This window comes from Apus apus, chromosome 13 (genome assembly GCF_020740795.1).
Source record: "Apus apus isolate bApuApu2 chromosome 13, bApuApu2.pri.cur, whole genome shotgun sequence".
NCBI lineage: Eukaryota > Metazoa > Chordata > Aves > Apodiformes > Apodidae > Apus > Apus apus.
Window position 1 is genome coordinate 4336424 of NC_067294.1, and position 27694 is coordinate 4364117.

The 27694-nt window shown below is 42.2% G+C and overlaps 2 protein-coding genes and 1 long non-coding RNA gene across 7 annotated transcripts in view; 1 reads left to right on the forward strand and 2 right to left on the reverse strand.

The window, feature by feature from the left end:
- Positions 1-809: 809 nt before the first annotated feature.
- PKD2L2 (polycystin 2 like 2, transient receptor potential cation channel) lies at positions 810-11844 on the forward strand. Of its 3 annotated transcripts, XM_051631648.1 has the most exons (15): positions 810-1096; positions 1239-1319; positions 1547-1677; positions 2857-3113; positions 3860-4081; positions 4678-4906; positions 5427-5597; positions 7046-7227; positions 7816-7936; positions 8651-8749; positions 9654-9715; positions 9808-9874; positions 10686-10780; positions 11228-11351; positions 11512-11844. In XM_051631648.1, exons 1-14 carry the CDS (start codon positions 1036-1038, stop codon positions 11340-11342), a joined length of 1893 nt encoding a protein of 630 aa, XP_051487608.1. In that variant the 5' UTR covers positions 810-1035; the 3' UTR covers positions 11343-11351; positions 11512-11844. The 3 variants fall into 3 exon arrangements, with proteins under 3 accessions (XP_051487608.1, XP_051487610.1, XP_051487609.1); XM_051631650.1 differs by lacking the exon at positions 11512-11844 and having other exon boundaries at positions 9812-9874; positions 11228-11323; XM_051631649.1 differs by having other exon boundaries at positions 1004-1354.
- On the reverse strand, positions 3872-12739 carry LOC127390292 (uncharacterized). The gene is made up of 3 exons (XR_007890835.1): positions 12705-12739; positions 4094-4325; positions 3872-3948 (listed from the first exon to the last, which is right to left on the reverse strand). It is a non-coding gene; the product is annotated as an uncharacterized LOC127390292 (long non-coding RNA).
- Positions 12740-14075: 1336 nt separating this feature from the next.
- Positions 14076-27694, reverse strand: part of FAM13B (family with sequence similarity 13 member B) — a 49997-nt gene continuing 36378 nt past the window's right edge. The window contains exons 15-25 of one of the 3 annotated variants that reach the window (XM_051630984.1): positions 27024-27089; positions 25735-25945; positions 23889-24018; positions 23336-23417; positions 22829-23058; positions 22397-22480; positions 20782-20877; positions 18338-18421; positions 18069-18241; positions 17540-17641; positions 14076-16442 (exon numbers count right to left, since the gene is read on the reverse strand). In XM_051630984.1, the coding sequence (XP_051486944.1) occupies positions 16319-16442; positions 17540-17641; positions 18069-18241; positions 18338-18421; positions 20782-20877; positions 22397-22480; positions 22829-23058; positions 23336-23417; positions 23889-24018; positions 25735-25945; positions 27024-27089 (1382 nt within the window). In that variant the 3' untranslated portion in view covers positions 14076-16318. The remainder of the gene's footprint in view (positions 16443-17539; positions 17642-18068; positions 18242-18337; positions 18422-20781; positions 20878-22396; positions 22481-22828; positions 23059-23335; positions 23418-23888; positions 24019-25734; positions 25946-27023; positions 27090-27694) is intronic. The other 2 variants (XM_051630986.1, XM_051630985.1) reach the window with 2 other exon arrangements.

A 27694-nucleotide genomic window follows, 5' to 3' on the forward strand; every position in this document is an offset into this window, starting at 1 on the left:
TCATCCTTGTACACTTGACCCAAAAGCTGCACTGTACAACATGAAGTGATAAGGCTGCCACGTTTTCCCTCTTTACTCCTTTAATCAAGAAGGGACTGTTGACTTACCCGAGTGTTGGCTCTCAACAAGCTATTGATTTGAAACATGCAAACGGTTTGTGTGTTGCTATTCACAACCATCTTGCTCAAAACAGTAATACATACCAGGAAACTGTTTTGTTTTGTTTTCCCAAACTCTGACAAACCTCACAATCTCTAAAGGTTTTTCAACTGCAGCTGCCACAAGAAAACCTGTGAGGGTGGAACTGGCCTGAACTCAGGGGGAACACCGGAACGCTGCAGAGGGTCAGCAAATCCCTGCAGCGTATTCCAGAAGGGAAGAAATGAGGCCTTGGCTTCACGACGCGCTGCTGCATCCTTAAATAAACCTCCCAAATCTAAACTGCGCAACACCGGCCGTTGAACTCCCGGCAAAGTCCTGCAGCTCTAACCACCGCGCTTCTCCTCGGGGCTGCCTGAGCCCCGGAATAACCTCCAGTAACTCGCTGCGGGCTCGAGCTGACCTGATGCAGGTGGGCACCCCAACCCGCCTGAGGGGAAGTTGGGCAGGGCACAGACACGGGGTGTGGGCCGGTGCTGAGCAGCAGGCCCGGCACGGGAGAGGCCCTCAGGCCCCTCAGCCCCCGCACACCCCTCGTTCCCCGCCGCTGCCCACGGCCGCAGCGGGAGCTCCTCATCCCCCGAGCCGAGCCCGCAGGCCCCGGGCGCCGCGGCCGATGGGTCATTCCCCCGGGAGGACAGGCTGCCAGGCCGGGGGCTGGACGCGCGGGCCGGGCCAGGCAGCGCGGGGCCCGCTGCGGCAGGAGCCCAGGCGCGGCGGGAGAAGCGAGGCAGCCCCCCCGGCAGCCCGGGGCAGCCCCAGCCTTCCCGCAGGCGCTGAGGGGAACCCGCCCGAGGCGGGGGGGGCGGGGGGGTCGGAGCCGCCGCCCGTTGGGATTCAAACGGGAGCGGCGGGTGCGGGCCCGGCCCGGCCGCCATGAAGCCGCCGGCAGCGCGGCAGCGGCCCGCAGCGGAGCTGAGGCCGGGCGGCAGCAGGGGTGCGTGAGGCGGCCCCGCAGCCCCGGGCCCGCAGCCCCGGGCCGGCCCCGCCGCAGGGCAGCGGCCCTTGGGCCGCGCCGGGCCCCCAGGGCTCCGGCCTCTGACTCCCCTCTCTGCCCCCGCCACCGTTTCCCCGCCCAGGTGCCCGCAGAGAGCAGGAACTGAGAAGCAGTCTGCAGGAGCTGGTCATCTACATTGTTTTCCTGAGCGTCCTCTGTATATGTAAGTCATCAAACGACTGAGGTGACCCTTCGCAGGTAATTAATGTGTCAGCTGTACCTTTTCCAGTGTTTACTCCTCCTGTCTTCCACCCAGAAGTGTCACTTCAGTAGCAATTGCTCTGCCGGCCTTGTTCTGGCAGCGTGGCAGAGCAGAGAGGCAGGGTTGGAAGCTGTTGCCGTCCTGGGATTTCATCCTGTGAGCATCCCCTCTCTGCCCCTTCTTTCCAGTGGCATTCGGCATGGTGAGCACAGACATGTACTACCTGAACAAGGTCATGGCCCATGTCTTCCTGGAGCCCTCCTCGGAGGATGACAGGAGTGGTTTCAGGAGAATTGGGAGCAAAGATGATTTCTGGAAGGTAAGGCTTTCATGGCAAAGGTGTTGTCTTGGAGAGCAAAGCAGTGAAGAAGCTGCCAGTGTTAAGTCGGAGCAATAAAGTCTTGCAGTTCTCCCAGAAGCCAAACACCAGGTGTTGTGCTTCCAGCTGAAGAAAGGCAAATAACTTCTTAAAATGCACTTGGTGCATTTCTGGGAACAAACAATAATTCTGATACTTCCGAATAATCGAGAAAAATAAGAGGCCCATTAATTGCTGCATCATATTCCCCATATTAGGCCTGGTCTGAAAAAGCATCAATAACAATCAAAAGATTTTAGGTTTACACTTGTTCTGACTTTTAGCTGTTAAAAATTATATTATTTCCCCTGGAACAGCCAGGAAAATGCACCATCCTGGTTTGCTGTTAACATTACCTCATATTTCAGGGATGGTTACAAAACACTGATCTCTGTTTTCAGTACTAGGTGGAGGAGTTCCCAAAATTGCCCAGCTGACAGCAGAAGGCAGAGTTTCTCACTCTACTCTTCCTTAACAATGGAAATCCATTGTTAAAATTAATTTGGAAGAATTGTACTCCCTCTTATCATGGTGTCTGTTACTGCTAGTCCAGAAACTAGTGAGCCCTTGCTATACAGTGTGTGCTGGTGTCCTAGCAATGGTTGCAGTACGTGCTCAGATGGTGCTAGGCCATGGGAGCGTGGTGTTTGGTAGCTGGAATTATGTTCTTCCCAAGTTTAATGCTCCTTATCTGCATCTAAGAAACACCCTGCCTTCAAAAATAAATACTTCTTCATTTAGATTCAGATGACTAAAAACCTCATCAGAAAAATCCCAGAACACCTCTTCAGAGATTAAGACAACCAACAAATTTTGTTAAGTAACATAAAACGTTTGTGTTTAAACATACTTGTTTAGAATTAAGCAGAATTTTTCAGTGAAATCCAAAATAGATGTATGTTGTAGTCTTACCCTGCATTATCCCATCTCTGATAGAATTGCACAGGGAATAGAACTAACTCATGGCAAAGAGATGTAAATATCTCACCAGACAGTGCACAGGTGGGAATTGTTTGTGCTCTAACTTAGACTTGGTAGCTGCAAGTAACCTGAGAACCCTGCAGAGATTTGTGTGCTAGGAAGTGGGGTAACAGTGGCATTGAAACCTTCCTCTGAAACTTCAACCTCATTTGCACACAGTTTGCAGAGGGAGCTCTGTTGGATGGACTGTACTGGGACAAATGGTACAACAACAGGACGTTAACCCTGCAGGGCAACAACAGCCAGATTTACTATGAGAATCTGCTGCTGGGAGCAGCCCGGATCCGCCAGCTGAAAGTACAGAACAACACCTGCTCCATCTACCCGTATTTCCACTCATTTTTAAGAGACTGTTACAGTGAATATAGCTATCGAGTTGAAGACAGGTCTGACTTTGGACTAAAGAGCACATCTGAGTAAGTCACCCCACTTCAGCACAGAAATGTTTTTTGAAAACCTAACCCAGTCCTTCGTGCCAGTGATCATCAGTTAGTAACAACCATGCATGCAATTAGCTGAGTTTCTCTCTTGTTTACATTGAGATAAACCATGAATTTGTTTTTGTGCCAACACTACAGACAGGAATTTGGCATGGGAAACCCAGAGTGGACAGACAGGAAGAACTGGGGACAGCAAGCTCAGTGCAGCAGAAGCATGTGTTAGTAGGCCTAACATCTCTGGAGAAATGCTCAATTATATGAGGCCTGAATTTAAATCACGTTTATAAATTGGAGTCGTGCTAAAATACTCTGGAAACAGAGCCAAAACGTCTGCTTCACACACTTCATTTAGCATTAATTTAATGCAGTGAGAGAACATGTGAACATGCCATGGTAAAAATGGACTATGTAAACGAGAGGTGTTCCATTTGCCTATAAAGGTTTCAAGGTAATAAACTGTCTGGCCCACATTGGGTGAAATCCAGATCTGTGAGCAACTGCTGTTTTGTGAATGTACTGAGTAGCTAAATAAAAGAAATGGGACTGTCTTAAGGCTGTATGTTTTGTGCCTACTTCATGTAAAAAAACCAAACTTAGTTAAAGGTCTGGCTTAAATGGCTCATTGTGGATGCAGAACACAAGAACTGCCAAGGACTGTATAAAAGTTAAAGCTTACTTCAGTTTCCATAAGCTGAGCTGCTTTGTTTTCCCATTCCTGGCAGATGGAAATACACCTCAGGCTCCTCATTATCCCTGTGGTACTGGGGATCCATGGGCTGGTACAGCAGTGGAGGATATATGTTCACCTTGCCTAAATCCAAGCAGGAGAGCAGGCAGAAGTTGGTGTTCCTTAGGCAGAACAACTGGCTCACCAGAGGAACCAGGGTTGTATTTATTGACTTCTCAACATATAATGCTAACATAAACCTCTTCTGTATCATCAGGTGAGTTCTTACCTTTACTACATGTGAAATCCCATTTACTGAGGCATGATGCTTCCAAAAGGACACTAGGAAAGGCTGGTCACCTCAGGCATACATAGCCATGTTTCTTGGGTAGCAGCTGGCAAGACAGTAATTCATTAAAAATGCAGAAATTCAGTTACTGCAGGGAGCAGACCCAGATTCTTCCTTTCCATTCTTTGGTAATAGTTGGTGTCTGGTTGGTACAGTTGGTTGCTGCTGTCAGCTGGAATAGATTTCATAGCATTTTGTGAGGTCAAAGACTGGATTATTAGTCCTGTTATCAGCTAATGGAGGGAAAAGACTCAGGGTAGGGTGAATGTCTGCGCCTCTGAGACATAGTTTCTTTAAAGACTTTTAACCCAGCACCATATCTTGGCTATCCCATTTTCCCCTCAACCTTCCCTGCTATGTAATACTCTTCTCATGGGGGACTTAGTGTAACCTTTATGAGAAGGTCTTACAGGCATAGGAGTCCCACAAGATATTATTAATGTAGTAAAAATTAATAGAAAATTAAGGGCTGAGGTTATTTTAAAGGGATGGTAACTTAACACCAGTCCCCCATTTTTTTCCAGGTTGGTGGTGGAGTTCCCGGCCACCGGGGGTGCTCTCACCTCCTCACATTTCTACTCTGTGAAGCTCCTCAGATATGTCACATACAAAGATTACTTCCTGGCTTCTTGTGAAATCGCCTTTTGCTGCTTCATCATCATATTCATGATCAAGGAAGCTATAAAAATGGCAAAACTGAAAAAGGAATATTTCAAAAATGCCTGGAACTGGCTGGAATTGCTGCTGCTGGTGGTGAGCTACCCCCTTGACTTTCACCTTTGTGCTTGCCAGCCCAGGCTAGCACTGGATGGACAGCCAAGGAGCCAGACCAGCCCAGGTCTGTTGCTGGTCAGTCAGTCCCCCCTGTTGTACTCTGAGGAGAACACACAGTGCCCCACAGTTCAGCATGGGGGCCCATTTCTAGCCTTGCTCTCCACTTGCTGTGGCTCCACGTCCTTTCTACTCAGGTTCCACCTTGTTTGCTTTAGCCTTTCTTTACAGAGCAAGGAAGCACGAGTGCATAACAGGGCAAGCCCAGTAAAACCAGAATGTTTGCAGCACGTTACGTGGCACCATTCTAGAATCAGCACAGTACCAATGATTTGGCCAATAAGGTCTCATATATATAGTTTATGACAAACCATCTAAGCAGCTCAGGTTCTTGAAATAAAACCAAAGACCTTATAAAGTCAATACAGACTTTCCTGTGTCCTGTGACAAGTCTGAAGAGAAGGGATGTAGCTGGATGTCACTGGCTTCTCCTTTCCTTCAGGTTTCCATCCTTGCCATTGCCTTCAACATCAACCGCACTGTCCAAGTGTCCCTGCTGATGCAAGAGCTGCTGTCTGATGCCTACGTGTATCCAGACTTCTATTTCCTTGCATTCTGGCAAGTCCTTTATAACAACATGATTGCTATCAATGTCTTCTTTGCTTGGATAAAGGTATTGGTTTTTACTTCCTTTTTTTGGGGCTTGAAAATCATAATGTTTCTAAGCGCAGCATAAATGTTGTTCTGCCTTTTCATGGCCGAACTGCAGAGGTGGGAGTAAAAAGGAGGATTTTATTTATGAGATTCCAGAGAGTTTCACATTACCTCCTTCTCATAAACATGGGTTACACAAATTCCAAGCCCATCTAAAAAAAAATTTTGCACATGGGCAGCTGTCTGCATTGGAGCAGCTGGGAAACTACCATGGTCAAACAGGCTCATCAGACTTAGTGTTTTCCTAGGCCAAATATTATCCAGGTCACTGCCTGACCTATACAGATGGTGTGGCTGTCACAGGTGAAGCCAGTCACAGCTTTTGTAGCCAAAAGCTATGAAAACTAGCTACTATTTAACTGCAGAGGAAGGCGAAATGTGTTGGAACTGGATTCACATGTGGCTTTGTGCCCGGACACCTTTAATTTCTTTGCAAGTAGATTTGCTGATGTCTGGCCAGAGTAGCAAGCTTCTCAGAATTAGAGGCTACTTGTGTTCCTAACCAGGTCCTCTGGGGCCAACCCAGTCTTGCATGTTGGCTCTGGCTGGGGTCTACCTACACCCCTTCCCCTCTACCCAGCAGACATCAGTGACTTCAGTTTGGGTTGCCTCAGTGCTCCCAGTGACTGGATGAAGCTTCCCAAAGCTTTTCCTGATTCCAGGCTGCTTACAGGCCCTCTCTCCCCTCGGGTATTTGTAAAATGCCCAGCACAAAGTGGCTGTGGAACAGGCAGGGAAGCTGTTCACATCTGCCAGATCACGCTTTACAGTCATGCCCCAAGCACCTGAACACAAACATCATGAAAGGTCATGTCCTTTCAAAATAAACAGGCTCTTGGCCTTCCTCCACCTCCCAGACCAAGGCTGGAGGAAGAAGCTGTTTGGGAGCAGTGGCAGTTAACAGGGCCTGTGGACAATCTTCCTTATTACATCCATTCTGTATCCCAGCTGCACATTCCCCCTGCATCATCCTGCTGGTGTTTATAATTAATGATTTCTCATTGAGCAAGGCTTTTGTTCAGGCCTTGTTTCAGACCCAGATTAAAAGAGAGCTCCTTACCAACTCAGGCCATCAGAGAACCCTCAGATACAGGAGGCTGGTATGACTTGCAGTCTCCTTGACCAGAGGTCCATCTGTGCCAGAGCTGATGACACACTGGGGCCCAGCAAAGGCCTGTCCACACACCAGCAGCCTTAGCACATACACACATTTACCCTGTGGAATATTTATCTCCTCCAGAAACACACCCATTCCTAGTTCTCCTTACAGATACATACTATGCAACTTACTTCTAGGTAAGACTTAACTCCTAAGTTATGGTTACAGATAACATTCCAGAAATTCTATTAATAAAAGTTGCAATATACTGAGATCCTCCAACAACAAGACTTTCTGTTCTCTTGCAGGTATTTAAATATATAAACTTGAACAAAACCACATCACAGATGTCCTCCACATTATCTCACTGTGCCAAAGACATCATTGGATTTTCCATCATGTTCTTCCTTGTTTTCTTTGCCTATGCCCAGCTAGGCTATCTGCTCTTCGGGTCACAAGTTGAAGAGTTCTCCACTTTCCAAAACTCCATGTATGCTGCTTTCTAAACTTTTCCATACAAACCCCCTCACTTGGTGCAGGTACAAACCAATTTCTGCTAAGCAGAACGTAAGAGTACAGGTTGCCAACACTTAAGCTTATTTCATAGAGGAGAACAAACAAACAAAGCTAATTTTGGATCCACTTGGATGTGAGAGAGTTCTAAGATGCTGCAGTACTGAGAAATAAGCACTTGTCTTAGCTCTAGGAATAAAATCCCATATAGAGGGACATAAGGACCTGTACTGTTACCTTCTGTACTAACAGAAAATAAGGGATCATAAAGCTAGAAAAGAAGGGAAATAATATAAGGAAAACCCCCAAACCAGCTGATTTATTAAAAATGCAAGTATTTTCTCATACATTTTAAAATTAATTTGTACTTTCAAATTCTCAAGTATATGCTAAGTGGCCAACTTACCAGTGCAGTATTATCCTGGCTTGCCTTCTGATTTCAGTGACTAAGGTAATGGTGAATCCATCTCAATTGTATCTATTACTTTTCTTTTCAAATAATAACTTACAATACTTCTCTTCAGGAGGAACCAGTCAACCTCATTCTTGTGTTTTTTACTCCCAGCTTTACACAGTTCCGTATGGTGCTAGGAGATTTTAATTTTGCAACCATAGAAGCAGTAAACAGAATCCTTGGACCTCTTTACTTCATCACATTTGTATTCTTTGTGTTCTTCATATTGCTGGTAGGTATCACCTTAAAAATGCTTCTCCTTTTGCATGAGCAGTAGAGAAGAACTGTCCTACAATGCTCTGAGACAAGGTGACAGTGGGGTTACCATGGCTGCCCCCAGCACAGCTGGGCAGAGGGACAGTCCCAACTCCTTTGCAGGAGCTCCCAGCAGACAAGACATTTTGCAGCTCTCCCTCCCTCCAAACAGCCACCAAAGGGGCTTTTGTGCCACAAAATGAGCACAGTGCACCTCCCACTCTGCTGCACCAGTCACTTCTGGAGAGTCTAATTTCTGAAAACTGAACTGGGTGCTCTTAAAAACTGCTTAATGGCAACCTTGTCTGGTAGGAAGGTTAAAGAGAGACTTTGGTGGGACTGTGTAGGTGCAACTTTATCAGTTAATGTTTTCATTAACTACTTCAGATTGAAATGCCATCTGAAAAAGGTACAAGTATATGACAGGAAATCCATTACCTCCAAGGCACTGGGCCTTTTAGCCAATACTGCAGATAAGAAATAACTGATTTGTCTTCCAAAAATACTCCTTAAGACCCTCAAATTTAATTTAATTGGTTTAATTGCATTAGGAGCATGTCTGCACCCAGTAAAGCTCTTCAATTCCATTTGTCACATGTCCTAGCATGGAACAGCCCCCAAAACAACGGCCCCAGCATAATGCAACTGCAATTTCCAGACACAAGTATCTAACTGCATCCTTCCTGTGCAGAGTATGTTTTTGGCAATCATAAATAATGCCTATTCAGAAGTCAAAGCAGAATTTAAAATGATGCCCCGTCAACTGCAGATAACAGACCTCGTTAAAAGGGTAAGTAAACACTTCTGTAACTACTCATTGAATTCAAGAGAAGAGGAGGAGTTCTGAGCTACACCACTAGCAAAGAGCCTTAAGCAGCTAGGCCATAACCATTTCATATTTGATTATCCACTTTAAATACACGTTGGACAGATAAAGAGACTTCCTTCCATCAAACTCACAAGAGCTCCAATAGTAAGAGCAGCATATGAGTTAGGGTGCAAGGAGCCTACCTTTACTTCACCCTTTTAAAAGCTGTATTTAGGGCCAGCTGGTTTGTGATACATCCCATCAGACCTTTCTTCAGAGCTTAACTGTTGCTGCTCTTCCAGCCTGAGCAATCAAAGATCTCTGCGTGGGAAGACAAGTAGAAACACGTACCTTTAAAATTCCAGAAATGAGTGCAAAAGGAGAACAAATCTTTCCCTAACTTTTCAGTTCAGAGGAGGGATGGCAGCTGAATCTGCCTGAAATTCTCCTGTAGGATTTTGAGAGCAGCATAGACACAAGCTGCAGTGCTTCTGCAAAGCCTGGCTTTCATTAAGGAGGGGGAAAGGGGAGTTCCTGGCCAGGGCACAGCCAGTCTGGTCAGCAGCAGCACAGCTTAGGTTCTCCCATCCCAGCTCATTCCCCTACTTATTGTAGATTACAGTAAAATTAAACTGAGTATGCCTGAAAATGGAAACTCTTACTGAATTTGGTTGGCTGTTACCTTCAGGGATTTCATGACAAATTTGAGACAGAGCAGGATAAGTTCTCTGAGCTGACCTAGGGGAAGAGAGAGAGGCTGGTGGGATTCCTGTTTAATTGCCAAGGCATTGTGCTGTTTTTTCCTTGTGTTCAAGTCCTTGTGCAAAAGTGTCTCTGGTTAAAGACAAGTCAGTTAACATGCCTGACTTTCCCTGTCTGTGTTCAGAGTTGCCATAATGCCCTTGTCAAGGTCAAGTTGAAGAAAGCAGCAGATGACAGTTTGGAAAGGTAGGATCTCAGCATTTGCTCTTACCCCCTGCACCGAGCACAGACCTATTCTCACAGGACTTCTGTCTCTCCTCACTGGTGTGAATGACAAGCAAGGAATTTTCAGCCACTGAAAGAAAGGATATTTCCAAGCTTTCTGATGGAGACATTGCTAAAGAGGTAGGTTTTATTCTTTCCTATATTCTTAGAAACTGCTTATTGTTTCAAAAGTTGAGTAATACAGGAGGAGTTACAGTTGTCCCCACCGTTACTTACAAAACCTATTTCTCTACAGGATACTATTTTTGACATCATAGGAATAGCAAAAGCTAGGCCTGTAAATAAATACAAATCAGTAATTGTGCCCAAAACTTCAAATAAAAGCTTGCTCAGACAAGGTCATACACTACAAGAGCCGAGCTGGCAGTAGGGTGAGGTCAGTGTGTCTTACCAATGGTACAAAGTGGTGAGTTGGGCCCTTGCCCATATGTTAAACAGAACCAGATGTATGGAAAACTAGTTTTACAGGAATTTATTGGGTCATCAGCATCTACAGCAAGAAGAGAGATTACTGTAGCTTCCTTTTTGCTTTACAAAATGGTTTCCAGCAGTATTTGGTAATTCCATACCTGGGATAAGCCAGTGCAAGTACCTACAAAACTTTTTTTAAAATATCCCTTCTACAAGAAGAGAAGGAGAAGTTCCTTGGCTAGCTGTAAATGCTACTACACACAACATGGCCATCTCTCTCAGCTCTGAAAAGAAATGTATATTCCTATACCTTGTCTTTTTGGAAGGGCCAGAAGGAAAACCTACTTTCAAATGGAGAAGTGAACATTTTTCTCACCAGAGCTGCTTGCATGCCCCTTCCTTGCACAAGTGACTGTTTTACAGCTGTCCCAGTGAGCCATGCTGCCTTTGTCTGGTTTTTTGTTTGTAATCCCCTTGGTGTTGCATAGAGCCACCTATCAAATCTGTATCAAATCTACAGAAAGTGCAAGAAGAGCTCAGTCAGAAATATGCATCTGCTGAGGACATAGACTCAGTCACATCTCAGAGCTACGTCTCCACTGCAGAATTTCAATGGTGAGTATGAGAGTCTGTTCTTGCAATTCTATTCCCATCCCCAGGCAGCTACAGCCCAGCTGAGACCCTCACCAAGTGACAACCTGAGAGACAGATCAACACAAAGTCAGTGATTTTAACAGATAACTGCTTTTAGACTGGCTGATAAGAGCTGCCGGCAGGGAAGGAAGAAAGAAATGAAAGAATTTAGTAGAGCAGCTTGTAAGGACATTAGTCAAGAATGAGGTGGGACAAGGATTTAAAATATTGTCACTCTTCCAGAACATCTCCTTGTGGCTGCCCATGGAGGGGGGGGGACAGAGACTGTAACACCTTGTACCTGTGGAGGGGTATTTCAGGACTTACACCCTTGGCAGCTGACACAAGCGAGCAAAGAGGATGATTGCAAGTGCCAAGTGTAAGGGCAGAGCCATCTCAAGGACATGTGGTTTTATTTGTGTGTTCCAGGCTCCTCAGGTACACACAGAAGCTGGGGATGGAATTAAGTCGTGCTAATGCAAAAATCAATAATATTACAAAAACCATGCAACAACTGACAGATCCTTCAAGCAACATGGCATGAGCTCATCTGGTAATAGAGATGGCCTGACTCTCCACACTGTTTAAATAACTCCCAAGTCCTCATCCCACCCCAACCCTTTGTTTGTTTCTATTTGTAGAATAGAGAAGCAGGAATGTTAATAAATGTATATACCATTGCAGCATCTGGGTCTTTTCTCTGACGGTTTCAGGTGCTGCTTCAACCCTGAGAAGAACTGACCAGCCTTGTTAAGAGTTCTGGGTAGGCAGCCCTAGAAAATGCCTGAACAACATCCGTTCCCCTGCCTTGTCTTGGGGCTGCTGCGAGGCACAGATGTGTGACCAGGAGAGCAGGTCATGAGCACAGTCCAGCACCTGGGGCATTAGCCCTCACTCGCCCAGACCACTTTCTTTTGCTGGTGCATCTGCTGCCCAGGTTAATGCTCATCTCTCAGCAATCCCTGTCCCAGGCACTTGTTGCTTCCAAAACAAGTTGCTGTTGCCTTCAGAGAAGAAAAAAATAAATTGTATTGTTTCAGGAAATAGTCAATCGTCTTTTATTTTGGTCAGGCCTTAACAGCTGCAACCACTAGAGGGCGATTTGCTTCACACTGGCACCAGCCTGATTTTTCAGAACGTCCTTTTTATTCCTAAATCAATTTATAGCCGTTGCCGTGGAGACAAGGTGTTAGGTTCAGGCCAGAAACTATCTAATCCTATGTAGTCGTTAATATTTGTTATTTGCTGGGACTCAGCCACAGAAAGAAATAAAACACGTCCAAACACGGGGCCATCACCAGGCTGTGACACCCCACCTACACCACGCAGTCCCTGCCCTAGTGAAGTTGCTGCTGCTGTACATCTCGGCTCACACCTGACATGCAACCCCAGCCTCCAAAGTATCCCAAAACTTACATAAACGTACTTAAATCCTACAGGGATTTATAATACTATAAAGCCTTTTGTCCTGCAGAGCACTAAGATGGCCTCTGCATCTGATCCCACTCAGAGGAGTGGTCTCATGACAAGGGGAGCAAACAGGCATTTGGAGGGACCCAGAGGGTGGTGATCACTTCAGCCCTGTAGCACGAGGTCACCATGTACAGCTTTGCCTGACAGGGTTCACTGATCATGTACTTCAGTCTCCTGGCCAAGCCCAGACAACCTGTCTCTTCTGAGAGGGACCAGTTTAAAATAAAACCCCGTCTTCCCGTCCCAGGGGTTCCTGTTGCCATGCAGTGTCCCAGATAACACACGTCACTGATGACCTGTTTCTCTGGATTACTCAATAGCCTGACACGCAGGAAAACAGATGGATTGCACCTTTGGCATCTCCGACCTTTCCTCTTCCTGGCAACCCCTCTTGCACAAAGAGGTCTTGAAACCTTTACCCACAGTTACTTACCCAGAGCTTCATGAAAGCTTCCAAGCACTCCTCATCCTTGCTCTACTCCTCTGGGGCACAGGAAACCCTTCTTATATCCTGCCTCACTTCTCCCAGCAAGCTCCTCACCCTGCAGTCACATAACAGCTCAAGCAAACCTGTTCAAAGAGGTAAAGCTTGGAATACTAGAGACTGGCATTTTCTCAGAACTGGTTCTTCATCAAGTCTTGTCCCAGTATCACTGAGTTTTTGCACCCTCAGAAATATATTTCTCCTTCATTTTGGCTAATGGTGTTTAACATAGGGTTATTTTCCTTCATTAAAAAAATTGGTCATTGCTTTGTAGCCCATGGATTTTAAACAGTTCCCCCACAAGCCACTATTTGAGGGACTTTTGTCTTCTCATTAGCATCTTCATCAGTGCAAGCTTCGCTGAATAACTAATGCTAAGGAAAAATGGAGGATTGAAGAACAGATCTGAAACACCTTGATCATTCTTCAAGCCAGTGTCCTAAGAACTTGTGCTTTCTTTTTCCCCCAAGGAAAGATGTGGTCAGAGGTAAGGTCATTCAGTCCCACCCAAATGCTGCCTTCTGTCTCCTCTCTCTCACTTGCTCGCTCAGCTTCCCAGTTGTTTTTCCTCTTCTCATTTACCTGCACCGCCACACACCCACAAGCAGTCTTCACCTTCAGGAGATCCTCTGTCCCCTGCCAAGCCTTGGGCTGAGGAAAGGTGGACTTAAGACAAAATACCACAGAAAAGTCAGTTTGAAAGACCTCAATCACTTTTCATCAATGTATTATGAAAAAAATCTACTTGGTCCAGAGGAAAAGCATCCTCTTGTGCTTACATGTGTGCAGTAGCTGCTCTGGCCACACACACGGCAGCAACTGGTTTCAAGGCTCAGAGATCATCATGGACATAGAGACATAACCAAATACTGCTTGGCAGCAGAAGGAACATTCACTGGCAGAGAATTAATGAGCCCAGTAAGGGCTGAATCAGCTCTCTGCCCCGTTTACTCCCAAAGGTGCTACTGCTGGAGCAGGGAGGAGTGAGACTCACAGTTTGCTCGCACAGCAGGAACGAGGCTCAGGTGGCACTGCAAGCCCCGCTGTCAGCTCAGGAGCTGCTCTGGACACTTTGCTGCTGTCTCTGCTGAGAAGCACAGTCTGAACAGGTAGAGTAAGAATAAGGCTTCAACCGCTGCCCCTTCAGCAAGGGCTGAAGCACCCGAGGCACCCCCTGTGCAGGAGGCTCTGCTGGCAGGCAGGAATTCAGGCCTGTCTCAGCAACACCCTGGAACTACAGACACGTATAGGAATAGTGGAGCACTCAGCACTTGTAAAGAGGTGGCAGTGGAGGAGAAAGCATGATGAGAAACAAAGGTATATGACAATAAAGGTTAAGGTACTTTTATTATAAAAGTCTATACAATGAGCACCAGACATAGCAATGCAATTATATCTGGTTTAGTTATATATATTCCATATCTATATATCCATATAGATATATAGGTTTTGCTTTTACCAAAGTAAAACTGTTATATCACAAAATGCCTAGTTCTACCATTTATTTATTGCTCAACAAGGATGGCACAAAACACACACAGCATAACTGTTGCCATGCTTATCTACTATACTGAATAAACAGCCAAACACTGCATAACAAACACAAAGCAGCTGTTAATTCTGAATTGGAACCAGTCTGATCACTCACTCACTTATAAAAATATTGGAATCATATAGATTTAAGCATTATAAAGGAGGAATATATTATTTAAAACATTTAAATAGTGCATATTGACATTTTGCATGTGGTATATAAAACACAAACATTCATGTACAACACTATACAGTACACATTAGTTTCAATGTTTGGATACACCCGTGTCTGCAGACTGATAGAAAAGTAACTGAAGTGTACATTGCACAATGGAACTGAATAATTGATATATGGTCTCAAGACTAGTTTAACCTCATAATTCTCTAAGGTCCCAGATAATTTTGCAGTTTAAAAAAAAAAAAAAAAAAAAAAAGGCATACCACCAGTGCTCAATAGTTTTAGTGCTTTTTTTTTTCTGAATTCCAAAATTACATGCCTACAAGCAAAGTAAAACAAAACAAGAAGTATTCTACAGTACACAGATGAAATCTGAGCACTAAAAAATGCTACTTTCAACCTATTTCATATGTTTCATGACAGAACAGCAAGTCTATGAGGTTACATGCTAGCTGTTTCTTACATGGTGAGAAAGTTCATTTTTGGTCTTTCATAAAGCAATGTGAACAACAGCTCTGTTGACATAAGCCAGTCATAAAAACATGCAGTGAGAGTAGGTGCATGCAAAACATGGCCACAATCAAACTGATACATTGAAGAAAAAAAATAGTAACTGAGAAAGCACCAGTTAAAATTAACACTTAAGATTTCTTGCCAGAGCAAAACCAGCTGCTGATGGCTGCTGCAGAGCATAAAGCTAGTAGCTAAATCATCATTCAGCACAGCAGATGTGATACTCAAAACATTATTTAGTTTCAACTCTGAAGCTAAATCATGCAAGGCCCATAAACTGTTTTGCTTACATCATAAGGGTTAGATAAGTTATTTTTATTCTCCAACTGTAAAACAAAATGGTGATAAACAGCAGTAACTTTTTCGCTCAAAACTAACCGTTCACCCTGTGGTGCACATTAACTCCACTGATTTTAGCCCTTGATACCCTACTTATTTGGGGTACAGTACAATTTTAACTGTCCTAAGCCAGCTCTTTTCTGCTGGCCCTACACAAGTCTGAACGCCTTCGGCTTTCCCACACTCTGCAATGTTCATTATGTTCCTCAGATCTTCCCAAAGTGGAGATGCAGTATCCAATTCAGACAAAACACTATGTCACCACTAGTTGATAAACAATGAAATGATAAAATGAACAACAGTAATGTAAGTCCTGTAGGCAGCATGTGATACAACGTTTCAGTTTTCCAAGTTTTAAAAGACACTAAGCAAGGTCACTTTCTGGTTTGTCCACTGTCATCTTTATCAAGGAGGAAACGTGACCACTAATGAGCAAGATCCACAATGTCAATTATTTCTGGGTTATAGGAGCAATTTAGGATACCAAAGATTAAAAGTTGTTCCCACAGCAGTCCTTGGAAAAGAATTTCAGTCTGTTTTCTAAATAGTCCAGGAAAAAGAGCTGTACGTTTAATTTGCTGACTTTTTTTTTTCGCCGTGATAAAAAAAATAGGCAAGAGGAGCAGTTCAGTGTAGCATGATGGCATGAATCATTTCTTCAATAATGCAAAAAACTGGTAGTAACAAAAGTCTCAAAGTTCTTGTATGCTTAAGTAAAAAGAAACCTATGGTTGTTTTGGAATAAGATGGATGCATCTGTAATAAAAAACTTGGATGGAAACAGTGTTTGCTAAAGTTGGATAGAGCAGTCTCAAACTCAGAGGTGTTACTTGCTCTCTAGACAGGACCTACTTACCCTTCACACGTTCTAGTGGCACCACAAGAAAGGGCACAAACTGGTTTCTTTCAACAGTGCAGGACAAATGAGCACAAGCACCCAACAAGTACAGTGGTAGTACACAGAAACATCATGTTATTCAAGGGGCTGGAGGAACAGAATTTAAATTGATTTTGAAGAATCTTGTTTGCTGATAAGGACTTCTAACAGCCTCAGTTTGGCTTTGATTTTCTTGTACTCTCTGTACTCATCAAGCATTGGAACCCGATCTTCTTTCTGCACATTCCTGCAAAAAGAAGCAGACCAAAGTTTCAAGACAACCCTCCATGCTGCAGGAAGCCAAACACAAAGGTATCCATGTGCAGTTTCAAACATTTTTGGCAGCTGGTTCACCAATAATAGACACATTTTTATATTTTAGTTCACTGTAAATAAAACTGCCATCACTTAAACTCAATAGAAAATGCAGCAGCATTCATTCAGCATTGTTTATAAATTGTTCTCTAAAGTCCTTCTAGAGATTTTATTAACAGGATGTGAAGACTTGCATTTCAGATCCTGTGTATACATTACAGAAATATACAAATAAATGTAAATTTATCTACATTTTCACTGTATGGAGACTGACCCACAAAATGACAGGAGGGAATTATTATTTAAGACTATAATAAATTAATCTATCTGATTTATTTTTAAATCAACCCTTCATTTTTAACTGCATTAATTTCCATTTAAGTCAAAAGGAGTTCTGTCCCAAGATCAGCAAGTGCATGATGAAGCCACGTTAGTGGAATTTGTGTGACCAATGGTCCAGTAGTTTATAGTTAAGGAGAAATACAGTAGAAGGTACATTTAAGTGAGAACATCTGCCAGTCAAGAAAGCAACCAACCAAAATAAATAACAAATTAATAGCAACATATATTCAAAAAGAAGCCTAGAAAAACTCAACAACACAGAGTAAAAAATACCTATCTCTATATTGGTAAAGCAAACATCCTCTGTCAGGACGTGGAAAAAAGGACAAATAGGGAAACTTCCCTGCCCTATGTTCAAAACAGAGGGATAATCTGAGGTTGTTGTTTGGGGTTTTTACTATAAAATATACTTTTAATAAATATTTAAAAATAATAACTTTTTAAAAATTATGCTCCCTCAGTTTTCATTCATATGCTTTACAGACTGTAATAGAGGAAACAAAACTCAGGAGCAAGCTTCCTCAGCTATTAAAAATACACAGGAATGTTATCTCCTTCAGGAGATTATTCCCAGCAGAGATTAGAACAGATCAGATTCCATTTGGCAACGTTCATACAGAAAGCTGAAGAAGTATGTGGCTACAAAATCAGGTTGCCATCCAGAATCTAGTTTTGTGCTAAACAAACCTTCCATTCTGCTGATAAAACTCCTCTTCAAATTCTCGTAATGTCTTGCGTAGCTTCTTCTTTTCAGCTCTGGCTTTCCACAGTTGCTCCAATAATTCAGGCCTAAGAATTTCAAATGAAAGAAAAGCCCTTCTAGCCAAACATTAACATTTAAATTCTTCAAAGCATAGTAAAAAACAACTGAGCTGCAACTAGCTGTACTAGCAATAAGTGTGCCTTGCTCATAAGGAAGATGAGATCTGACAGTGGAATACTGAGAACAAACTAGTAGTTAATAAAGGTGTAAATTTTCTGCTGTCTACACAGCTCAAGTAAGGCTGAAGGTTTAGAAGACACTAAACAATTCACTGAATACAAAAAGATCTTAGTCAGACATGTCAGAGGAAAGAACACTCATTCAAGCCAAACACTCCCGGAGAAGTGATGAACACATCACTCCCTTCCACCCAACATAATCTACTCAGTATCATGAATCCAAGTGTGACAATTGCAACTTCTGTAACAGAATTAGTCACTTCTTTTCACATACATCGAAGCAGCACGTGTGCTTGACAGCCTGAGGTCCCGGGTCAGTTTCTCTTGACCATCTTCAACATCAGACTCAGAGTTCTCAACTGGGCTTAAAACAGACTGTGTTTGGACAGCAGTTTTTATGATATCATTCAAGTCTGCAGACAAACCATCACTTTCCTCCTCTTCTTCCTGTAAGTCAAAGCAGAAATTCAAACCAAAATGAAATATTTCCATTCCCCGTTACTAGTGCTGGGAAGTATTTTTTAAAAACCACACTGTACACACCTTAATTTCTTCAAAAAAATGGGCAGTTTCCCCTTCAATAATGGGCTGCAACATCTGCCCTCGCCTCTTGGTTGATGGTGACCCCTGCAAAAATTTAAGTTTGTTTCATTACATGCAATTAGACATTAAATGCTGCTTGTTCAGAATGCTGTTCAAGTCACCTAATACCTGAAGGTATTTTTTCTCTCAGAAGAATAAAAGACTGCAAACATTCTTACAGAGCATAAATAAAATAACCATATGACCCAAAAAAGCTCAGATGCCCATAGTATACTTGACACAGAAGTAAATGTTATAGCTTATAATTTACATAAAAATACTGCTCTTCAGACTTAAAATGGTGGTCTCTCTCCATGCTTTGTAGAAGACTCCAAGTGCAACGATATCTTTGAATTTCATATTTACTCTTGTTTCTCCCAACCCCATTCACAGGGAGATTACAAAGCTACACAAGGCCAGATCTCTTTTTTTACCTCCTGCCAGACATAAACTGGGAATAATCTGCCAGCTTCTCCTCCTAGACTTCTCTGAAGTCCAGCACTTAGAAGTGCCATGGAAGGTGCCTATTGCCACCTCAGTATCAAGATCTTTGAACGTCAGCCTAAAGAGGTGCCACTGCTGTACAGGAGCTGCTGTTTGCTGCCTCTTGCAATCATGCAGTTCTGTCCTGCTCTTCTGTTACCCCTGGACAGCATAAGCAGTTGCAACAGATGGACTCTCTGAACAGAAGGAAGGTGGAACACAAAAGCCACGTGGACAATGACCTGCCAAAAACCTTCAGTTCATGAAAAGTAAATACCCTCCTGCTGCTGTGGACATTTCCAGACAGGCCTCAGAGTATGTGATGAGTGTTCTGTGACACCATAAGGAAGGTCTCACGGAAGCAGGTGTCATATAAACAGAAAAACAATTCTTGAAATACCTGGCTCTGAATATGTCCTACCACCAGCTACCACTGAACAATCCTTGGTAATCAGAGAGCTCCACATCTCTGTCTTACAGGTTTCAAAAGCAGAGGCCTGTGAATAATATTTTACAGGTGTTGCCTACAGCACAGGTTAGGAATTACGTTACCAAGATCTCTTCTGAATTTAAAAAATTCTTTTGGTTATCCATTATTCATCACAGGGGGGAAAAAAAAGAGCAACTGTGATATAATCATAAGGCTACTGATATTCATAGAATAGTTTGGGTTGGAAGGGACCTTTCAAGGGTCATCTAGTCCATCCCTCTTCAATAAGCAGGGACATCTTCAACTAGATCAGGTTGCTCAGAGCCCTGTCCAGCATCTCTGCTGGAGTCAGATTTTTGAGGTGAGAGATGGGTTAAAACTGCATTACTCAGAGGCACCACCATGAAACCTATGACTCACCAGCTGTGGAGAGATGCTTAAGTGTTTAGGAGTAACCTGTGTTTCTGGAGTTCAAAAAGGGATATTGACACCAAAGCCTTCAAGTTGTCCTTTAATAACTGAAATATGACTGCATTTTAAATAATATTTTTCTATAAAAGCAGCTACTCAAAAATGTATGTGCAAGAAAGAATGATCTTGAACTGGTCCCTTTATCTCAATGTACTTGAGCTTATAGGGGATAGCTGAGGACAGTTGCTGCTGAGTAAGCCTCTGCCCAGCAATGTAAATCTGGTAGAGAACTTTGTGTGTGAAGAGATTATCTCATGTCAGATATATAGTCCCTTCCTGCTAAAAGGGTCAAACAGCTAATATCAAAACTGTTTTGCTGCAAATCTGGGTCAGCATGCAAGACTGGCTATAGCTAATGAAGAACACAGCCAGCTGGTTGTCATTCCACAGCTGTTTCACAGGTACACACAAGGTCACATACATCTCTTTGCACAGCATGAAAACTTTTCTTCCTCATGTCTTACAAGACCACAGGGAGAGGAAAGAATAGAAAGCACTGCAAGTGAGAAGGAAATGAAGTGAAAACACCATGAAAAAGCACAGATGACGTACAGATGCTGCAGACATTGAGAAAACACTTCATGCTGGGGAAGCATGAAGGAATGAAACAATTCTTATGGCCACCCTGTCACTCACACCTCTGGTGACAGGAACCTGCAGCACAGCAGAGAGGAAAGCTTCACTGCAATGGGTGCTACTATTCTTGGGAGGACTAAAAGCACAGTATGTACTGTGGATCCAGACTGGCACAGTGACTTGGGAACATTTCAGCCACAGCAAGTCAGAACTGCTTATTTACTTCCATCGGGAACCATTTACTTCCCAAGAGCCATCAAGGTCACAAAGAGCTTTGAACTCCTCTGCTCTCAGCTGTAAATCAAATGCCTCAAGTATGATGACAACATCATCTTGTATCTTCCACAAGAAAGATGTATTTTATGGAACAGTTTTACTAGCTCTTCTAAAGGAAGCCTAGCAGTGCAAAAATGGAAAAAATAGAAATAGCATTTGTTTTACTCACAAGAATAGGAGTAATGCTTGCTCTAGTTAACATTTGTTTTACAAGTCTGTATCTGTCATAAAGTGGCTTCACAATATGTCTTTCTTCTCTAGTAACCTAAAGGCAGAGAAACCACAGAATTAATTATACCAGTCACTCAATAAAATACAAGCACACACAAACCGGTATGCTTCTCATGCCAGGCCACACACATTCCAGTTAGGAACAGAAAACTAGTTTAAATTATGTGTATGAAGTTTTGCAGATAAAGGAGAATTCATGGGTGCTATTTCCTCCTCTCTTTTCTCACATTCACTCCCTATATTCTTCAGGAAGGAGTTTTAAAGATTTCCTTGAAGTTAGGGGAGCTTCAGTAGAAGCAAACCCTCTATCTTTTAAGACCTACAGAAAAGAGGGGGAAAAAGGGACCAAGAACTGGGGAAGGAAATTGTGTGTCTAGCAATGATGATGATTCTACAGAAATGACGTGGGTGAAAAGATAAAGCTGTAGAGAGATATCATCTGACATCTGACTTACTCTCGGTTCTTGGCCACTGTGTACACTAACAATGAAACCTACAGGCCATCCTTCTACTGGCATTTTCTCTCTAAGGGGATTGTAGAACCAGTACCAGTATCTCCAAGACCATTTTTCTTCCCTGGTTTTCAGACCGAAAGGCTTGGTCAGATTTGTATGTCAGTGCTGATTCTCAAGCTAGTGTGCCAAGTCCAGAAGGCTGATGGAACAGTAACTGGAAAGATCTTGTGATTGGACTAGTGATGCTGGCCACTGTCCAAGAGGAAAATTCAGAACTTCAGGCACTAATTCCTAGTCACTTACTCTAAATTTCATATCTCCAATTATTTAAGATACATGCCACACGTGGGGAAAAATAAAAAAAGAAGTGTCTTCATTTATCTTTTTGTGAAATCCAGAATAACATTTCAGGTTTTTTTCCCAGGAAATTAAAAAATATTTAAGATTTCTCTTTGCTTCACTGACATATAAGGCACCAAACAAGACCAATCTCTTTGCAAACTCCAATAACCTACTGATCTGTGGAAAAAGGACCTGTTAATACATAGGGTTATTTATAAGTCAATGCAATAACTTCCTCAAATAGCTAGATGGAAATCAACTGTGCTGGTTTTGGCTGGGGGTGCACAAGATTTGGGAGGAGACACAGCTGGGATAATTGACCTCAACTGATCTAAGGGATATTCCCTGGCTGCTGCTCACGGAATGGCTGGGTATCAGTCAGCTGGGGCTGAGCAATTGTTTTCACTTGTCTTTCTTGGGTTTTTTGTCTGTTATTTTTCTTTTCACTATGATTATTATTTTATTTTATTTCAATTATTAAACTATTCCTATTTCAACCCATGAACTCTCTCACTTTTACCCTTACAATTTTCTTCACCCCATCCCACTGCAGGAGGGACCAAGTGAGTGGCTACGTGGTGCTCAGTTGCCAGCTGGGGTTCAACTACACCACCAGTGAGATAACTTTGTGGGTTGGAGAATTAAAAAACAAAACAACACACACACCAGCATTAAATCCTGGTAGCACAACTGCACAAGAACTACTGTTGTCTATGCAAACATTAATAGAGTTTGATGAAGTAAACCAAGTGTTACCGGCCGTCCATGCTGGCTTTCATAATACAGGAGGCTTTTCTGGAGAGATGTTTTCTCTTCTACCAAATGGTCTTTTGTCATTTTCTGTCAGAAGAATAATTCACATCTCATCAAACACAAATCACAGTTTTTCTACATTATCAGCTATACAGATGCCTTACTTAGCTTAGTACCATACATCCCACCTTCCTCTCTTTCAAGCTGTCCAATATTGTGAGCACATGCTTGTAAATATTTTAAGGAAGAGTGAGCAAGGAAAATGTGGTTCATCTTGATCATTTCCCTACAGAGTCTGACATATGAGGGCTTAGCAAAGGACTGCTAGTCAGAGACATAATTTTGTCAATAAAGTGATATCCGAAGTGTCTGACAGCGCTCTGTTTCCCTCTGTTTTTCTCTAAAAAACCAGCCTGTCCTTAACCATATGCTTACTTTTATATCTTCTGGCAAACATCTCTCAACTCGTTTTTCCTTTAATCTCTTCAAAATGAGTTCAAGTGTAGCTTCCTTGGTGGGCTTCTTCTCTTTCTGTACAACCTGCATCTCATCTCCATTTTCTTCCTCCTCTTGGTCAAGAGAGGAACCAAAGCTTTTTGGAAGAGTGTTACTTCGTGGACGTGTTTGAGGTATGAATTCTCCATCTGAGCTCCTCTGCTTTGCATCTGAAATGAGAAAAATTGCACAATCCAAAGGTTTAAAATAAGTAACTCTCAGTTCAACTGCAAAAAAAGGAACATAACAGTTTGCATAAGCAAAGTTTCTCTTCTAATGAAATAAAACCAAAGCTACAAAAATAGTTTTACTTTTATTTTTTAATAGTTCAGAATCAAGAAATGAAAGATTTCTACTGTCCTGTGGAATTTTACTGAATGACTTAGACATTTTAGTCATGTAGATAATTTGTGTCTGTAGAAAAGCAGAAACTGTAGCATCTCTTACCTTTTATTTGCTTTCTCAATTTGGTAAGTTCAGTCATCCATTTTAAAACTTTTGGATTGGCTGCAATATCACTATAGGAGGGCTGAAAAGTAATACAAAGAAACTAGGTTGCATGAAAACAAACTAGAGCTTGTTCACAATGATTTTTTTCAGGATTTGCTAATATTTATGACAGCAAATGTGACCAGTAACATGGATGCCACTCTGAGTGCCAGATCAGATCTCAGTGCTAACAACACAGACAACACTTGTGAAAAAAAAAAAAACCAACAACTTGAAACAAGACATCAGAAGTTGAGCCAGGGAGTGGTAAGATGTTTCTGTCTCTCCACCTGTCTCACTGCACAAATGTCATTGCCCTTCTTTCAGCTCAGGCTTGATGGCATGTTTTCTAGCACTGCTGCTGCCCAGTTCACTCTTGTAGGCAACAGTCCTAACAGAATCTTTATCATTTGTAATCCTGCAGTTGTTCATTCAGTGATGAAATACACAAAGTAACTTAGTTCTACCACACAGTCATTTATCCTGAGTAAAAGCAGAAGTGGCAACTCACCTTACTGTTTTTCTCTTTTTCAAATTGTTCCTCAAATTGTTTTATTTTTTTCTGTAGTTTCTTGACAAGCTGATAAGGTGTCTTGTCTTCCCTTTTATCATCTTTTGAGCTAAAGGATGCCCTTCGTGTTCTGAATTAAAAACATTTTTAAAATGTCATTTAAAAAATTAAACAAGTGCAAACAACGTGTATATTGGTGTAACAGATCACTAGTTTCAATTTTCTTCCCCTGTTTTCAGGTTTTCAGTTAGAACTATTTATTTACTGGATCAAAATGCTTTGATCTGCTGCCTTCAAAACGTAATGTGTTATTTTTTCCTCTCTAATTTCAGTAATACGCCTACCAAAAAAACAGCATTTGAAATGCAAGTATAATAAACTAATATACTGGTAATTACATTGTCATTACAACAATTCAGATCCTTCTGGTGGAAGGGCTACTTGCCTAAGTTACTAGACACTTAGGGCACAGAACAAAACCTAGACTAGAAGTTACCACTAAACAATCCTTGGTAATAGGACAGTTTCCCCCTTATCTGTCTTACACAAGTTATTAGATACTTATCTAAAAAACATCTACATAATCTGATCTGTTTGCCTTACTAATATATTTTTAGAGGTTGTGATTCTGGTTTTGAATCATCCTATGCTCTTGTTTAGCTCCTTGACAGTTGCTGCTTCTGAAAAGCCTTTTTATTTCTAGACTGATCAAGAGAATTTTCTAGTACAGTTATTACACAAGGTGCCTGGAAGATCTCTCAACACAGCTGGTGACATCTATGTAGTTCAAGATATTAGAAATACTAATCTAATAATCTACGGGTGTAAATCCTTATTAGTTTCAGAATGAGGAGAACTGCTATTACAATCAGCACTTCTCTGCAGGTCAGTCTGCATCCTTTTAACAGTACTTGTCAGCTGCCTTCTGTGGCTAACTGGAGAAAACCTGGGCAGGAATCTTTTTCAATCAACTAATTTATGTCAGACAGAGAATTGAAGACTCTAAATTTCATCTTTCCTGGTTTTATGGGATTATTTCTTCCTAACAAACACAGTTCTTAAAATTCTCTTTCATAGTAACAGTAGTAGGCAGTACAGGTCACAGGTTATTTACAGTTTCAGAGGGTCACACTCCCCAGTATCACACAAATAACTCGCAGCTTGTTTAGTTACAACTCTACTTACACAGGGTTGGATGGGCTCAATCCTCTACATATCAGGAGCAGACCTGTATTAAGAACCCTGCCTCTTCACTGTGCTGCTATCCCACATCTCTCCCTCTAAGAGCTGATACTTTCTTATGCTGTTTCTGAATGCAGACTGCACAGCCCAGATGAAGAATCTGCCTCAACCATTACTGCACTTTAGTTGCAGTCATTTGTATAGCCTGGCTATCTGTACTGGGAGTGGATAACATGGCAAACAAAACAAATCTAAAATTATGCAACATGAAAAGAGATATCCATGCTACTGGAAAAAACAACCAAATAAAACTGACATAAAATCATAGACCTGCATTCCAGTAAAGACTGGTAAACAAAGGATATAAATCTTGTCGACAGCCCAGGAAGTGCCATCCCAGGAGGCTGTCAGCAGCCCTGACCAAACGCCAGGGAAATCTGGGCAAGTCTGCCCTATTTTTATACTCTTTCCCTCAGCATCTGCCAGCAGGCACTTTGAGAGACACGATACCATCCCAGAGGAACCTCTGGTCTGAGTTAGTTCCTGGGCAGGCTGAACAGCCAAAAGGCCACAGAACGGTACATTTGACCTTGGTCTTCAACTGATTCACATCATGAAAACACATGGAAGTGAAGCACCCACCTATTTGCATTCAAATACATACCTAACAAAAGAAAGTGCTTTGGATGAAGAATCTAAGGTTTCTGGATCATGTAAGAAACGTTGGCTTTGCCCAAAATCCAAACTACGATGTGACAATATCGGATGACAGTCCTCTTCCAAGGGATGGTTGGTCATCCTTCCAGCCTGCGGGGAAAGCTGAGCTTCTCCAGACTCACTGTCCTCCTGCCAAGACTTGAAAGCAGGAAATGGATCTAGAAGATATAAAAGGGAAACAAAATGGTACCTTTCTGTCAACAGAATCGTAAACAGGAGTCAAAAGGAAACAAAAATATGTACTCAATGCTTAGTCTTGTATGCTCTAACAGATGTGGTGTCATTCACAAAGTGAATAAAAACATGGAAATACATCAGAGCTACGAATTCTGTCATGTAACAATTGAAAGAAAAAGGTACTGAAATGAAGTGTGCACACTAGGATCCCTTTTTCAAAGTGTCTCTTGGGAATACGCATTTCTGAACAGTTCAACAGTGTGAAAGAGCCTTATGTACTTATCAGATATTCAGAGTTAAAAGAATATGTTTATTGTCTGTTACAATATTTTGCCACGGAAATTAATTTTTACACCTTATGCATGTACTCTGAAAGATTGTCCTCTTGGTTTTGAAGAAGGCAGGCCTGACAATACCACTTTAGGTACAATGCCCATTTGCTTAAATCTTTTTAAAGGAGTGTTGTTGGGTTTTTAAGTTTAAATCCATCTTGACACCACTGAGAAAAAGAGATTTCTTGATTTGTGGAAGGTGATTTCTTTTAGGCAGAAGATTCCAAAACAATCAATTTTTTTAAATCCTCATAATCAGTTAGTGGCTAACAGCCCTTACAATTCTCAGATAAGGTTTTCCTTCTGTCTAACAAAAAGCTGATATGGCTTTCTAAACCCTTTAATTTAAAATCCCACCCTCTTTTTCCCTTAAAGGAGTTGCCTATATTTTCCAGTTCAAATAAAAAATTTGAAAACTGGGTTCAAAGTGTGCAGAACAACAATAAAACCCACAAAGTAATTTAAAAAAAAATAACCCTTGTACCTGCTTTCCATTGTACATTTACTGAGTATTACTGGGATTTTTTAATTTGTTTTTAAGCTATAATCTTGCCTGTTGATTCAGTACAAGATACAGGAAGAGGCCCCTTTAGAAAAAAGTAAACAAAAAAAAATGTGGATCAGAACATTCCCAAGATGAAAGGGACAGCAGGTGAAGGGTTAGTTAGAAAGCAAACCATAAACTATCAAAAGGCAGATAACTGAACGTATGGCGAACCATACTTACCCTCCCCTTCTCTCTGCAGATGCATTGTTTTGAAATCAATGAGGGGGAAAGTGATAGGGCATGGTGCTAATAAAATGAAAAAGAATGGCAAAAATACTAAAGTGAACACACAGCACAGTCAGAACAAACTATACATCACATGTAAAGCAGGAAGATAACAGTATCAGGGAAAAACATCCCATCTTTTGAGCCAGGCCCTGAGCACTCTCAGCTTCCAAGCAACTTCCATGGCAGGTAAGGATGCTCAGTCCTTAGCAAATTTGATTTTTTTACTGAAAAGATTTACAAAGAACTGACACAGGAATAGTAAAGACTTAGTTTAATAAGATTCTCATGCATCCTCACATTAACAAAAGACAAGTTCTAAATACGTTTTTGCTCACAGTTTGTAAAGAACACGTGGTGATGATTTCCAAAAAGCAGGACAAATGCAGAAAAAAAAATACCCAGAAATACAGATTAACTGATCTGCATTTTTGCCCTAAGCCAGCAGGCATCTGATGTTCCTTTCCAAGAACTCTGTTGGTTCCAGGCCTATGACACAGGCTTCAACAACCCAAATCTTGTAACAAGATTTGGACAAGTATTTATTTCTTTACAAAGCAAATCTACTCCAGTGGACTGGCACAAGGACTTGCAGTGCCTTGGAAGGCTGAGATCACAATAACCAT

Bases quoted from the DNA above. Each gene is read 5' to 3' on its own strand.
- PKD2L2 (XM_051631648.1), top strand. From the start codon at position 1,036: ATGAAGCCGCCGGCAGCGCGGCAGCGGCCCGCAGCGGAGCTGAGGCCG. The intron at 1,678-2,856 runs GTAAGGCTTTCA...ATTTGCACACAG, and splicing joins GCAAAGATGATTTCTGGAAG to TTTGCAGAGGGAGCTCTGTT. The intron at 7,228-7,815 runs GTATGCTGCTTT...TTTTACTCCCAG, and splicing joins TCCACTTTCCAAAACTCCAT to CTTTACACAGTTCCGTATGG.